Source organism: Salvelinus namaycush, chromosome 26 (genome assembly GCF_016432855.1).
Source record: "Salvelinus namaycush isolate Seneca chromosome 26, SaNama_1.0, whole genome shotgun sequence".
NCBI lineage: Eukaryota > Metazoa > Chordata > Actinopteri > Salmoniformes > Salmonidae > Salvelinus > Salvelinus namaycush.
In genome coordinates, this window is record NC_052332.1 from 35,916,901 (window position 1) to 35,932,959 (window position 16,059).

The 16,059-nt window shown below is 40.2% G+C and overlaps 1 protein-coding gene across 1 annotated transcript; it reads right to left on the reverse strand.

The window, feature by feature from the left end:
• Positions 1–468: 468 nt before the first annotated feature.
• On the reverse strand, positions 469–14,653 carry LOC120021797 (sterile alpha motif domain-containing protein 9-like). The gene is made up of 10 exons (XM_038965649.1): positions 11,505–14,653; positions 11,084–11,121; positions 10,681–10,745; positions 4,431–4,645; positions 4,000–4,253; positions 3,628–3,762; positions 3,320–3,452; positions 2,973–3,002; positions 1,668–1,935; positions 469–1,389 (listed from the first exon to the last, which is right to left on the reverse strand). The coding sequence occupies exons 1-10, from the start codon at positions 14,440–14,442 to the stop codon at positions 1,383–1,385; spliced, it is 4,083 nt and encodes a 1,360-aa protein (XP_038821577.1). The 5' UTR covers positions 14,443–14,653; the 3' UTR covers positions 469–1,382.
• Positions 14,654–16,059: the final 1,406 nt, after the last annotated feature.

A 16,059-nucleotide genomic window follows, 5' to 3' on the forward strand; every position in this document is an offset into this window, starting at 1 on the left:
CTAATTTGTTTTAGACATATAACTACGGAATACATATCAGGAATATTGCCATTCCTCCTCAGACCTGACCCCTCCAATAGTCAAGTATCCCCCCTCCCCTAGTCAAATATCAACCTGCACTAGTCAAGTGTCCCACCTCCTCAGACCTCACCCCTCCCCTAGTCAAATATCACCCGTCCCCATGTCAAATATCATGGCTTGGTTTTTGCTCTGACATGCATTGTCAACTGTGGGACCTTTATATAGACAGGTGTGTGCCTTTCCAAATCATGTCCAATCAATTGAATTTACCACAGGTGGACTCCAATCAAGTTGTAGAAACATTTGAATGATGATCAATGGAAACAGGATGCACCTGAGCTCAATTTCAAGTCTCATAGCAAAGGATCTAACCTGGTATTTCCCGCCAAAACAGGAAGTGTCATTCAAAAGCAGTATAAAGCATATAAATGTCTGGATTTGATTAGAGCTTTGATCAGCATGAAAATTCTAATCTGATGCTTGCGGAGCCTGATGAGACATATATTAAATACCTTTTATGAGCCCTACATTGACATTTAATAAGCCCAAGCCCAAATGATTGTGCCGTTATCCAATACATATATGATATACTTGATATGCCTTTTATTTATTTAATTTAACTAGGCAAGTCAGTTAAGAACAAATTCTTATTTACAATGACGGCCTACCCCGGGCCAAACCCTAACAACATCTAGAGTCTTTGAAAAGTATAAATCATAAATCCATCACAGCAGATCCATTACAGCGTTATAGAAAATAAAATACATAACATTAAAAACATAATTAACATTAAAAAATGTACTTTATCAACAAAAATCTACTTCATAAATATATGGTACACCATTTGATTGATTGACAGGGTCCGATGAATACACTACTTCAAATACAAAACATCAAACACTAAAAATACAAATAAAAGCAATGTTTATAATATAAGACCATCAATTCAGGACAACAACACAGTATCAATAAAACACATTTTCTTTTCAGTTACAGTCCATTTTTGACATGGTTTCTAATCAGAGCTTCTGTACCAGGCTCTGGTATGAATATGACCCTGTGAACGACAGCTGCTCATCCATTCCTAAGAACATTATATGACTCAGTGGTCCAGGACAATACAGAGACGCTGGAGAGGTGATGACTGGGCTGTGAGGTTATGCCTGTGTAATTACAATTTTTATATCAGTTTATCCAGAGGCGTTTTATTATTTATTTAATCAAAACCATAAATTAATTGATGAAGGTCCTTGGCCAAGTTATCATCAGTGGCTTTATTTGGTCAGCTTCAATATTTCCTTACTGAGTTGATCTAGTGAAGTATATTTAACCACTATGACACAGACGTCAGCATTTTTGGATTAGGTTCTGCAAGTCAGAGGATGGGGCAGAGATAGAGAGAGGAAAGAGGAGGAGGCATACAGATAGAGAGAGAGGAAAGAGAAGGCAGAGAGATACAAGAATGGGTTAAGTGTAACAAATAAAGACAATAATGTGATGATAGCAAAGTTCCTTCCTTTGACCATCAACAATGTGCTATCATTATAAAAAAAATATTTTGTTTCTCTTGGATCTTAATAACTGTATTTTACCTATAAATTAAATTTGACCATTGACATGTAGAAGGTAGGGTAACTTTGTCTTACCCAGGTTTTTGCAAGTCCTCAAAGAGATGGGGACTCTGTTCCTTGAAGACTTTGAGGAAACCAGACGCCACCTTTGGTTCTTTAATCGCACATTTCAGTAGTTTCCTAAATTTGTCCTGAACAGTGTTTTCAAATTCTATTTTCGCGTAATCTTCGTCACTAATCATGCCTTTTGTAAGCAGATAATCTGCTATTGGCATAGCATTTGTGGCCCTCTGAATGATTCCAGCTCTGTGGTTCTTTAGAAACGTCACAGCTGATGTTAATGCTGGGGGAAGAAATCAATTAATATACAGTATATGGTGTTAGGGCTTGCAGCAGAAGTTTCTAGAGCTGTTTTAACCACAAGGTCTCTCCAGTTACCATTCCTTTTGATAGTTATGTCTTGTATAGAGCTGAAAATATTTCCTATTCTACATTATCTGTTCTACACTGAACTAAAGTATAAACGCAACATGTAAAAAGTGTTGGTCCCATGTTTCATGAGCTGAAATAAAAGATCCCATAAATTTTCCATACACACAAAAAAGCTACTTTCTCTCAAATTGTACAAAAATTTGTTTACATCCCTGTTAGTGAGCATTTCTCCTTTGCCAAGATAATCCATCCACCTGACAGGTGTGGCATATCAAGAAGCTGATTAAACAGCATGATCATTACACAGGTGCACCTTGTGCTGGGGACAATAAAAGGCCACTCAAATGTGCAGTTTTGTCACGCAACACAATGCCACAGATGTCTCAAGTTGAGGGAGTGTGCAATTGGCATGCTGACTGCAGGAATGTCCACCAGAGCTGTTGCCAAATAATTTAATGTTAATTTCTCTACCATAAGCCGCCTCCAACATCGTTTTAGAGAAATTGGCAGTATGTTCAACCGGCCTCACAACCGCAGACCACGTGTAACCACGCTAGCCCAGGAACTCCACATCCAGCTTCTTCACCTGTGGGATCGTCTGAGACCAGCCACCCGGACAGCTGATGAAACTGAGGAGTATTTATTTCTGTAATAAAGCACTAATTCTGATTGGCTGGGCCTGGCTCCCAAGTTGGTGGGCCTACACCCTCCCAGGCCCTCCAATGGCTGTGCCCCTGCACAGTCATGTGAAATCCCTAAATTAGGGCCTCATTTATTTATTTAAATTGACTGATTTCCAATTGACTGATATGAACTAACTCAGTAAAACAGTTTAAATTGTTGTGTTTATATTTTTGTTCAGTATACATAACATATTTCTATCTGAATGCTCTGTATGTTCTGAATGTTTTGCACCTCACTGACTATGACTCATGAAAACAAACTTACACATTGAACGAGTGTCATCGCTGTATTCCGCTGAAAAATAAACAAAAAAGATAATACATCATAAAAGTACACTTTAACCCCCTAGAGTCTAATTAGCAAAATAAAAAAGTCCCCATCAAAAGCCATCAGTTTAAGTTAGATGAAAGGTGGCAGAGCTAGAGCGGTGTTTGTCAGACCACAAGACATCCCGAAAATCGGACTTCTCACAAAAATGTCTGTAGCGCCAAAATGGTTTGGTCATTACGACCCCTCTATCAAAAGATGAGACTCCCCCCTAGACTGTAGAGGGTTTTAATAGCGTAGTATCTGTCCAAAAATGTAAGTTATGAGTGGCATCTATCTCTTACCTTTCCATAGTATATCATCCCATACTGTATTTCCATCATCTCCGATTAACTCCATCTGAATGTCAATCCCTGTATTATCCATAACCATCTTAAAATGGCTTGGTTCGTTGCCTTCAGGTAACAGCTGAATCTTCTGTATGAACGGCCATATGGTGCAACGAATGAGACAGAAACAAAAAAGAGCAACAGAAGAGAATATGAGAGAATGAGAGCGAAAGAAAGAAAGGTCAAATTTAATGAATAGAAAAAAATATTAGAACTTTGAATTAAAATGTCATTGTCATATCCCTAATCCGCTAAAACTGCACCTCTGGTTTGATAGGTCTGGCATGGGGATTTTGGAGCACAAAATAACTATTCAGCTTTAGGGGGCCATTTGGACTTGATAGGAGAAATCTGGAATATCCTTTGGCCGTCTGATCTTCCTCCTGTTTCTGCACAGCCTATAAAAGGAACAATAGAGCAGTAAGTCTTCCCAATAATTCACACAACAACATGCAACTCTGATCATGCAAGTCTGCGAATACAAATATTTAAAGATGCCAATTAAAAAGGTAATGACCGACATATGCAGCGTTTACATTGAATGTGATCTCCGGGAACGCGGCATTGTCTACAAGCGTGATTGGATTGAATCCTGGCCTAACAGTCAACATAGACACTTAATGATCCTGCCTTACATCTTGTTGACTGGAGTTCCTCAGGAGCAGGTACAGCCGTGAAATTAGTGTTTCCTCTGTCACTGACAGATAGAGTACCACATTACAGTGTACTTCTACATCCCAAAAAAAGGGATAGCTCAGTGAGAGAGCTGAGAACTTAGGACGAAGAAGCTTAACATGGAATCGGGTGACCTCATGCACTTCCTCGAAAGACACTTCATGTTCCTCTACATGAAGAATCTTCATGTTATTCCCCAGGGAAGGGTTGGACCCTGCACAACACAATCAATTGGAGAGCATTTTTAAAAAATCTTATATTATTCATTCAGCACAACCAAGACCAATATTAAGTGCTTTAGTCAAGATGAGCTTGAACACAAATTAAACAAATATGAACCATTATTTTGTTAATTTTTTAATTTATTTCTGAATATGTTATATTATTTTACCTAAACAGATGAAGTGTGGCAGATGAACTTCCTCCAGTTCACCAAACTCCATAGTGATGTCCAGCAATGGACCACCTTGTGTGTACTGCATGTGTTTCAGATGTTGCCTGTAGGGTTCCCAGTTCCTGTAGTGGTACTTCAGAATGACATTGCTCTCACACACCCAGCGCAGTCCAGACACTGTGCACTCATAGCACCCTTTGGGAGACGGGTGCCTGAGGTAACAAAAAAAGTCAAGCAAAACATGTCAAAGGACGAAGTGGTTGGACCAGAGGACAACTTTATATCCTTCAAACATCTTACTGTACATGCAGCTCTTATTTTGTATCGTTAAAAACGTCCTCCAGGGATTTTTTTGCTTTTACTGTTGAAAAGTGATATGCCAAGTATAAATACAGTAAAGTACACACAATAAAGTGTCAATTTTTTTAGCTTAGACCAAAATATATATTTTTATTTTTTACACAACTGTAAACTACCAAGGAGTAGGGTATTCAAGGAGTTGGTCTGATGGGGATGTGTGACGTCATTGGCCTCCCCCCTTGCTGCAAATTAAATTGTATTTGTCACATGATTTGTAAACAACAGGTGTAGACTAACAGTGAAATGTTTACTTACTTCCCAACAATGCAGAGTGAAACACAGAAAAAGAATAGAAAGATAACAACACAAGGAATAAATACACAATGAGTAACGCTAACGTGGCTACATACATGAGTTACCAGTACCCTAAGTCATCACGCAGGGGTACGAGGTAATTGAGGTAGTAGATATGTACACAATGGGTAGAGGTAAATAAGCAGTAGCAGCAGCGTATGTGATGAGTCAAGAAAGTGTTATTGCAATGGACGGTCAATGCAGATAGTTAACCTAATAGCAACCTAGACCATTTAGCAGTCTTATGGCTTGGGGGTAGAAGCTGTTCAGGGTCCTGTTGGTTCCATACTTTGCATTGGTACCACATTCAAGGCAGTAGCAGAGAGAAAATTCAATGACTTGGGTGGCTGGAGTCTTTAACCATTTTTCGGGCCTTCCTCTGACTCCTGGATGGCAGGGAGCTCAACCTCAGTGATGTACTGGGCCATATGCACTACCCTCTGTAGTGCCTTGCGGTCAGATGTCAAGCAGTTGCCATACCAAGCGGTGACGCAGCCAGTCAAGATGCTCTCAATGGTGCAGAGGTGTAGAACTTTGAGGATTTCAGGGTCAATGCCCCAACTTTTCAGCGTCTTGAAGGAGAAGTGGCATTATCATGCCTTCTTCACAACTGTGTTGGTGTGTGTGGACCATGTTAATTCCTTAGTGGTGTTGGTGGAAAATGAGAGAAGGTGATAGTCCCGACTTGCTGGCGCAGAGGCCCAGCAGGATGACTCAATCATGATTCATGACATTGTTTAGATGGATGGTCGTATATTTGAATATCACAGGAGACAGCCACACCTTTGCCATGGCAACCTCCGGGATGAGACGTTCACTGATGCCACTGATGCCAGGAGAGGTGTGAAGACTGATGAAAACGTTAAATGATTAAATGAATGTTACTCTGTGAATTAAATTGTCATTTGGATTGTTTCAAGAGCTCATAAAGATCTATGAATATTGATATGTTACATTGTACAGTAAGTGCTATGGATTTATTGTTACGGGGAAACAGTGGTGCGCTCCTATCATAAAGTTTTGAGGTGTGGTGATTTGTTTAGAGAATGCGTGTTTTTCCTGCCTTTTGTTTTAACTAGCAAATAAATGTTAATTCAGGTTGGGGGAGAGTTCCTGCTTGAATTTGGTTAAAAGGACAGTAAATTCGCTCCTACTTTGAGAACTTGTTGTTCGCTCCTGCGTGTATCAGACAGATAGATTTTCTCTTAGAGAGATTATTCTGAACAGAAAACATGTGTAAACGCGTTAAGTCTTATTGATGATAGTAATTTACTTTGTGTATTCTGTAATTTATTATGTATTTCATGTACACTAATTGAGTATAAATTATTTTGTGACTAATAAATCGTATTGGTTAAATTGAGTAAATGCATTCCTCATTTGACAGAGTAATTCTTTGATTGACTAAACGTTTATTATTGAGTAGGTCTATTGGAAGTTTTATTTACACTATACACATAGCATATGATCGTGTTCCACCCTGATCTACTTGCCTCAATAAATGAATGCAAGAACATTGCTCGCCAGGATTAGCTATTTGTATCTAGTCTCTTACTAATTGCATAACGGTGCAAGTTAGACACATGTTCATTATAGTGTTGGGCTCTAGTTTGAAATACTTGCTATACTAGAAGTTAATGGTTACAAGTCTGAGGAATGTATACGGTGGGGTCAATAGAGGTTGGATAAGAGCCATGGGCCTGGAAAGTTACTAAGTAATGGAAAAGGCAATCACATGGATGCGGTCACTGATAAGGGTGGATAGCTATGGATTAGTGAGGAATGGGGGCCGAGGTCAGGTCAGGTCACATGAAGGGAGAAGGAACCATTTTATTACCCACATCACTTAAGTTCATGTCTAGCAACAGAGATGTATTGGCTGGTTAGATGTTCAAGGAGTTGACTCCACCCAGTGGAGGGTATAAATATATGCACTTGTGGAACCATGTCTTTGTCTTGGCAGCTGTTTGATCCAGTGAGTGAATAAACTTGGCTTTTCCTTGTCGTCCATTAGTTTTTTACTCTGTTTATTTAGAACCTAACAAGTCATACTGAGTTGGTGATTCAATTATGTTCTATCTTACAAGATCCTCCAGAAACGCACAGGGCCTGTTGCATTTATTCACGTAATAATGGAGTCTTCTCATCCATAGTTGATAGGGATTTCCACTAGAGGTCGACCGATAAATCGGAATGGCAAATTAATTAGGGCCGATTTCAAGTTTTCATAACAAATCGGAATTTTTGGACACCGATTTGGCCGATTTTTTGGTAATTTAAAAATTACACCATTATTTAATCTTTATTTAACTAGGCAAGTCAGTTAAGAACACATTCTTATTTTCAATGACGGCCTAGGAACGATGGGTTAACTGCCTTGTTCAGGGGCAGAAAGACAGATTTTTACCTTGTCAGCTCGGGGATTCAATCTTGCAACCTTACAGTTAACTAGTCCAACGCTCTAACCACCTGCCTCACGAGGAGCCTGCCTGTTACGCGAATGCAGTAAGCCAAGGTAAGTTGCTAGCTAGCATTAAACTTGTCTTATAAAAAACAATCTATCAATCAATCATAATGACTAGTTAACTACACATGGTTGATGATATTACTAGTTTATCTAGCGTGTCCTGCGTTGCATATAATCGATGCGGTGCGTATTCGTAAAAAAGGACTGTCGTTGCTTCAATGTGTACCTAACCATAAACATCAATGCCTTTCTTAAAATCAATACACAGAAGTATATATTTTTAAACCTGCATATTTAGCTAAAAGAAATCCAGGTTAGCAGGCACTATTAACCAGGTGAAATTGTGTCACTTCTCTTGCGTTCATTGCATGCAGAGTCAGGGTATATGCAACAGTTTGGGCCGCCTAATTTGACAGAATTTTACGTAATTATGACATAACATTGAAGGTTGTGCAATGTAACAGGAATATTTAGACTTATGGATGCCACCCATTAGATAAAATACGGAACGGTTCCGTATTTCACTGAAAGAATAAACGTCTTGTTTTCGAGATGATAGTTTCCGGATTCGACCATATTAATCCCCTAAGGCTCGTATTTCTGTGTGTTATTATGTTAAAATTAAGTCTATAATTTGATAGAGTGGTCTGAGTGAGCGATGGTAGGCACCAGCAGGCTCGTAAGCATTCATTCAAACAGCACTTTCGTGCGTTTTGCCAGCAGCTCTTCGCTGTGCTTCAAGCGTTGAGCTGTTAATGACTTCAAGCCTATCAACTCCCGAGATTAGGCTGGTGTAACCGATGTGAAATGGCTAGCTAGTTAGCGGGGTGCGCGCTAATAGCGTTTCAAACATCACTCGCTCTGAGACTTGGAGTGGTTGTTCCCCTTGCCCTGCATGGGTAACGCTGCTTCGAGGGTGGCTGTTGTCGATGTGTTCCTGGTTCGAGCCCAGGTAGGGGAGAGGAGAAGGATGGAAGCAATACTGTGACACTGGCAATACTAAAGTGCCTATAAGAACATCCAATAGTCAAAAGTATATGAAATACAAATGGTATAGAGAGAAATAGTCCTATAATTCCTATAATAACTACAACCTAAAACTTCTTAAGTGGGAAGATTGAAGACTCATGTTAAAAGGAACCACCAGCTTTCATATGTTCTCATGTTCTGAGCAAGGAACTTAAACGTTAGCTTTCTTACATGGCACATATTGCACTTTTACTTTCTTCTCCAACACTGTGTTTTTGCATTATTTAAACCAAATTGAACATGCTTGTTTCATTATTTATTTGAGGCCAAATTGATTTTATTGATGTATTATATTAAGTTAAAATAAGTGTTCATTCAGTATTGTTGAAATTGTCATTATTACAAAGAAATTAATTTAAAAAATATTTTAAAAAAATAAAAGAATTAAATTAAATAAATAAAATCGGCCGATTAATCGGTATCAGCTTTTTTGGCCCTCCAATAATCGGTATCGGTGTTGAAAAATCATAATCGGTTGACCTCTAATTTCCACCGACCTACAATATGTACACCGAGGAACTTAAAGCACTCAACCCGCTCCACTACAGCCCCATTGATGTGGATGGGGGCGTGCTCGGCCCTCCGTTTCCTGTAGTCCACGATAAGCTCTTTTATCTTGCTGACGTTGAGGGAAAGGCTGTTGTCCTGGCACCACACTGCCAGGTCTCTGACCTCTTCCCTATAGGCTGTCTCATCATCGTTGGTGATCAGGTCTACTAACACTGTCGTGTCGTCAGCAAACTTAATGAAGGTGTTGGAGTCGTGTGCTGCCACGCAGTCGTGGATGAACAGGGAGTACAGGAGGGGACTAGGCATGCACCTCTGAGGGGTCAGCATGGCGGATGTGTTGTTGCCTACCCTCACCAGCTGGGGGAGGCTCGTCAGAAAGACCAAGATCCAGTTGCAGAGGGAGGTGTTCAGTCCCAGGGCCCTGAGCTTAGTGATGAGCTTCGTGGGCAAGACAAAGGAGCTTATCGTGAACTACAGGAAAAGGCGGGTCGAACAGTCCCCCATTAACATCAACGGGGCTGTACTGGAGCGGGTTGAGAGTTTCAAGTTCCTTGGCGTCCACATCACCAACGAACTATCATGATCCAAACATACCAAGACAGTCATGAAGAGGGCACGACAAAACCTTTTCCCCCTCAGGAGACTGAAAAGATTTGGCATGGGTCCCCAGATCCTCAAAAGGTTCTATAGCTGCACCATCAAGAGCATCCTGAACCGGTTGCATCACCGCCGGGTATGGCAACTGCTCAGCATCTGACCGTAAGGCGCTACAGAGGGTAGTGCGAACCAAGCTTCCTGCCATCCAGGACCTATATAATAGGCGGTGTCAAAGGAAAGCCCATAAAACTGTCAGAGACTCCAGTCACCCAAGTTATAGACTGTTTTCTCTGCTACCACACGGCAAGCGGTACAGGAGGGCCAAGTCTAGGACCAAAAGGCTCCTCAACAGCTTCTACCCCCAAGCCATAAGACTGCTGAACAACTAATAAAATCGCCACCGGACTATTTACATTGACCCCTCCCTTTAGTACACTGTTGCTACTGGCTGTTTATTATCTATTATAGTTTGTTATCATAGTCACTTCACCACTACCTACATGTACAAATTACCTCAACTAACCTGTACCCCCGCACACTGACTCAGTACCGGTACCCCCTGTATATAACCTCGTTATTTTTATTCTTATTGTGCTACTTTTTATTATTATTTTTTTTTACTTTAGTCTATTTGGTAAATATACCCTTCTTGAATTGCACTGTTGGTTAAGAGCTTGTAAGTAATCATTTCACGGTAAGGTCCACACTTGTTGTATTCGGCGCATGTGTCAAATAAAGTTTGATTTGATGAAAATGACGCGGGAATAATGTTGATTCAACCAGATTTTGCCCAGTGGGATGATATAACTTTGAGATACACATAGCATCACCAGCTATGACCATCCTTGACTAGATGCACAACATTATTCTGAATATTTGAATATTGTGGTTATGATACTCATGTATACACAATATTCATCTTCACCTTCTTCTCCTGGGCATGTGCTTATTCTATGGATAAACATGGATAAAAGGAAGCTGCAGATTTACCTGTACATTTTCTCTCCGCCTTCCATGGAGACTGATGGTCTAACCTGAAGCCAGTTTGTGGAGTCCTGGAGGGGGGGGGGGGGGGGTGTCTGGTTACTCTTAAAGGTTTCCTAAAGGCCTTCCTCTGACCAAACTAATTTGTCCTAGCATATGTGAAGATGGCTTGATCTCCCTGGAGTTTAGGCTTAGGTAAAGCACTTTGTGGCAGACACATTTGTAAACAACATTTAAACTGTATAAAAAGTGTATTGATTGATTGCAGCGGGGTTGGGATTAATTGCATTTCAATTCAGTCAATTCAGGGAGTGAACTGCAATTCAATTTAATTTACTGAAATTAAAATGGAATTGACTCCAAACATGCAGTGATATCAGTGGCCCAATATTTATATTTTCTTACTTACCTGAATGTGTCTACAAGTCTTACAGCCCATTGGAATCCCTGAAATGAGGATCATTGGTAAATGTTTTCACATGATGTACACCTTTGATGAGTAGTTTACCATTGTAGCCAAAAAACAAGTCATAGGGCTAATCAGAGAAAATGAATTTGCTCTGCTACCAAAAGAGGTAAAATGTCTAACATAAATCAAGATATTCACTTCATGTTCACATAATGTTCTGTATAAGACTAACATCCATCTGTGTATTCATGTGTTAGTAAGTCACCTAAATTTCCCCCAAAGTCTGGGTAATTCAACATGAACAAGAAGGAGTCACACATTACCAGGTAAATATTTACCTCAAAGTTTGATACAAATTACTAACATTTGAATGGGACCCATCATGTGAAACAGATCTAATACAACTGAAGGTATGACTGACCTTGATTTAATGTTTTTGATTCTTCTATCATGGTTCCCTCTGATCCAGTGGTATCATCCAATTGTTTCTGAACATTTGCTTCGGATCCTACTCTGTGTAATGTGTACTTTATGTCAAAAGCCACAGGGCCACTGATATTGAAGCCAAGGTAAAATGAGATGTTGCCATCCTTCCACACACTGGCCTGATTTTTGGGACAAATCTCAATCTCTTTGTCTGCAATATGGACAAATGCCTTATTCTCTCTGACCACTCCATTGACACGAAGAAGTTGGTTTTGAAAACTCTGCCCTGGTTTCTCCTCCGTCTCAGACTGTTCACATTGGTTGTCTTTTTTAAATTTGAAAACAAGTCTTCTCAAACCGTCACCCTTTCCCAGGTAGAACAGGGACACAAGTTCTCTGGATCGAAGATACTTCTTGTATTTGTTGTTATATGCACGTTTCATAAGCCCAACATACATGTTGAAGTCAATGTCGTTGGTGCCATCCTCCTCTCTTGCTTCCTCAGGCCAAAACAGCAGCAGGACAAGGAGGTAAAACTCTGGGGTCCAGAGTTCTCCATTGTCTTCGTTCATGAACTTCTGAAGAATGGCTCTTAGTTGTGGTAGAATTGTGGGTTCTGGAAATGTCACTGGCCCGTTGGTCTGGATGATGTTGGCCAGGATGTAATTACAGACAATGTTCACATTGCCACGTTTTTCTTTTTGATCATAGATAGTTCTCCACAATTCTGTGACGTGTTGCAACTCAGACTTACTGGTGTTTTGATTGACACAGGAGAGCAGTCCAGGAAAGGTAGAGGCCTTTTTCTCTTGAAGTTTCTGAAACTGTACTCCCCCTGGTTTCTGTGCATGGAACGGTCTGGGTGTACTCGTGTACTTCGTATAGCAATCATTGATATCTCGATGAAAGTATGGTGGCTGGTCCCTTAAGGTACTGGGCTCAGAGTAAGTGAGGTATCTCTCAAAAAACTCCCATTTCCTTTCAACATCATCTCTGAGACTGGCGAGGAGAGGCTTGTACTTCTCAAGTTTTCTATCTTTAAATAGTTGAGGAAGATGTTCTGCTGGCTTTTCCTGGGTGAGGAGACTTTTCCATGTTTGGGTGATCTTGGTAAGGGAATAAAAAATAGTGTTCGCAACCTGCAAAAAGCCAAAGTGCCCCCTATTGTTAAAGATGCTGTAATCTTCTATGCCAGTTCCCTTATCTTTTTCAGCCATCTCTTCCTCCTGTTTGAAGGCCTTGATGGCCTTTTCTGCATAGAACAAAGTGTTCTTTGCACGTGATTGCACATGTTTGGTCTTCAAATTATTCTTATGGACTTGTCCCAGTGTATCGGCAATAAATGAATTGGTGGGCTCTCTCCTTTTAGCCTCTATAGCCTCCTTCTCAGCTTTGTCATAGTGCCTCACTTTGATGTAGTAAAAGCGAGCAAGAGCTTGGGGGTAAAACGGATCAAGCATGAATGTATCTGATGCATTTTTCAAGACAGTTAAACAAGTGTGAATGCCTTCTTTGTCCTCAATATCTTGGATCAATCTGGAAAACATATCCTGTCCCTCTGGGGTTGTTTCCCTCTTAGTTAGCATGTCTTTGAAGTACTGGAACAAGGATAGCTGGATTTGAGCTTTGGCTACAAACTTCAGAAAGTCCAGTATTGTCTCGCTCCTGGTCACACCAGCCTCGGCCAATAACTCAACACATTGATGAGCTATGAGTGAGTGTGCCATGTGAACATGTTTGTCCTCTCCCTTCTTCCTAGAGAATGCCACCATGAGATCGCTGAAAGGCTGTATGACCCCCACATCCAAAGAGTCTGGATGCCCGAGGAATGACTCACACTGTGACTGCAACAGATAGGAGCCAGGAACATAGGAATTTAGCAGCACAAGAAACGCAAAAAGTTTGGTTTTGCGGGATGTTTTGTTTGCCTTCACAAATGAAATGATTTTCATTCCTTTTTCTGAACTAAGTGTTTCTTTCACATATGCTTTACTGAAGTCAGATTGCATTATATTAAAGCTGTAAAACATGATTAGTTTCTGTCCATGGTACATTCGCAGCTCCTCTTCTTTGTTTTCAAAGCTGACTTTCTCGGAGTCTGACAGTTGAGTTCTGAGGACGACTATGGTCTTGGTCTCTTTTTTGGTCTTGGTCTCTTTTTTGGTTTTGGTCCTTTCATGGATTTGGTGTCTTCTTTCTTCCTCTTTAGTCTTCCCATCAGCATTTTCACCAAGGCTGACCATGCGCATGCAATGTATGATAATGACCACAGGGAATTTAGCATGTATATTTTGCTCTTTTATTTCTCTGGTGAGGCTGTCCTGTAGAGAATTATTCAGGTGTTCGTTGTCCTGCAAGAGGAGCACAGTGTTCTGTTTTTCTGGACCACCTGTTTCAAAAAGTCTTATCACCTGTTTGGCAATTGCCTTAGTATCTAAACTGAGGTCTTTCTGTGCTTGTTTGGCATTAAACGTCTTGTCAGTTGAAGGGTTGACCAGAACAGTACACCTGAGCTGTTTCCTGAGGTCCCAGAGTACCTGCATGGCCAGGGTGGTCCCCCCACTGCCTGTCTCATGCTGAAGATTAATGGTGTTTGTGCTCCAGTGGCTCTGTCGATGTACCATAATCTGCTCCCTAAGTTCCTCATAGCCTTCCCTCTTGATAATACCAACAGCCTTTCCTTTTTCTGTATGTGTGGCACTGCTATCAGAGTCTGCCTTCTCATCAGCCAGGTAAAAGTTCATCCATTTGGGTGGGGTTCCCTTGTAAAAATCAGACTCCGTCTGCAATGCAACTGCTGGGTCGATTTGCTCTCCTTCAAACTCATTTGCACTCAAGACATCTAGAAATGAGAGTGAGTCCCTGAATTCACTCTCCAGTGGAATTCCACCCCCTCCAGCCTTGGGAAGGGTTAATATTACTTTGCCAGCCATAACAGCAGTGTTTTAACAATGAAGGAAAACAGGTTTTTATCGTGACCAGTTGTTCTGTGCTATAATCTTCCTGAGAAGGCTGAGCATTCCTGTGGCAAGGTGTGGCAGCATAAGGCATCACATATCAGGTAAGTTGTTCTGTATGGACTTTTTTAGGAGTGTTGTTCGAGTAGTGCAGTACAGCTCCAGTTTGTCACATTGTTTCTTGTCATGTCCAAATCTACAAGGACAACGTTTAGAAAACAAACAGCATTTCAGTCAAAAGTTGTTCTTGCTGACAAAAGCACACTAATTACCTTACATTTTAGCCCATTTTAAGGAATGCGAATTGTTCCACTGACTTAAATAGCTATTGTGAAATACCAAATAAGTTGGTGAAGGTTGGAAGGAAAAATGCTGGCCGGAGCCTGCATTTGGACATATTTTGGTGATTGTTAATTGAGATAGACCACCAAATGATAGTTCTGTTTACCTAGGAAAATGTTGTTGTTTTGATGCTAATTTCCTGCAATTCTACGTTGTGTAATATTACTCATGATATCTTTTAGTTAGGCTATTTCATGATAATTTCATTTAACATTTCATGTAATATGGATAGGGAAATTTAGAGTCTAGACTATTTCGACATATGTTACTTCACAAATATGTTACATTTTTTTAAATTTTAGATTAAAAAAAATTACTTTTCTAGGCCTGGAAAACACAACAAAACAAATTCCAACACTTTTCCAGGATATATGAACACACCCCACTGGGCACACACGTCTATCCACGTTGGTTCAACGTCATTTTGTTGAAATGACGTAGAATCAACGTTGATTCAACCAGTGTGTGCCCAGTGGGACCAGTACTCATACTGTAGGTTATATCCCAGACGTGTTAGAAGTTAGAAAGTGTAGGCTCTAAATAAATAACCCTCAGGCTACAACATCACACATTCCTGTGTTCCAGTGTTTAAACTTGTAAAACAGTCCAAGTAGCTTAGTGGTTAGAGCGTTGGACTAGTAACTGAAAGGTTGCAAGATTGAATCCCCAAGGTAAAAATCTGTTGTTCTGAACAAGGCAGTTAACCCACTGTTCCTAGGCTGTCATTGAATACAATAATTTGTTCTTAACTGACTTGCCTAGTTAAATAAAGATTTTTTTAAATCCTGGCCTTAATTCACCATTTCAGCTCACCTACATTTATTTATCTTTAAACTAATAAGGCCAATTAAGCACGACGCAATGCGGCCCTTAGCCGTGCTATGTTGGCCACATACCTCAAACCCTGAGGTGCGTTATTGCTATTATAAACTGGTTACCAATGTAATTAGAACAAAGAAAATAAATGTTTTGTCATACCGTATGGTATACAGTCTGATATACTACAGCTTTTAGCCAATCAGCATTCAGGGCTTGAACCACCCAGTTTATAAATATATTTATACCATGGCATTGTTGAATACTCATTTCTGATTGACGTAAAGGGCATTCTAGAGCGTGCACTATAACGCACAGCATATCAGCACGGTACAATTCAATGTCTTCATTCTTACATGTCCTGTTTGAGCTACTTTTGAAAGCAAAAGACTAATTGAAAACATTATTGTCATTGTTGAATTCAATTTTCATAAT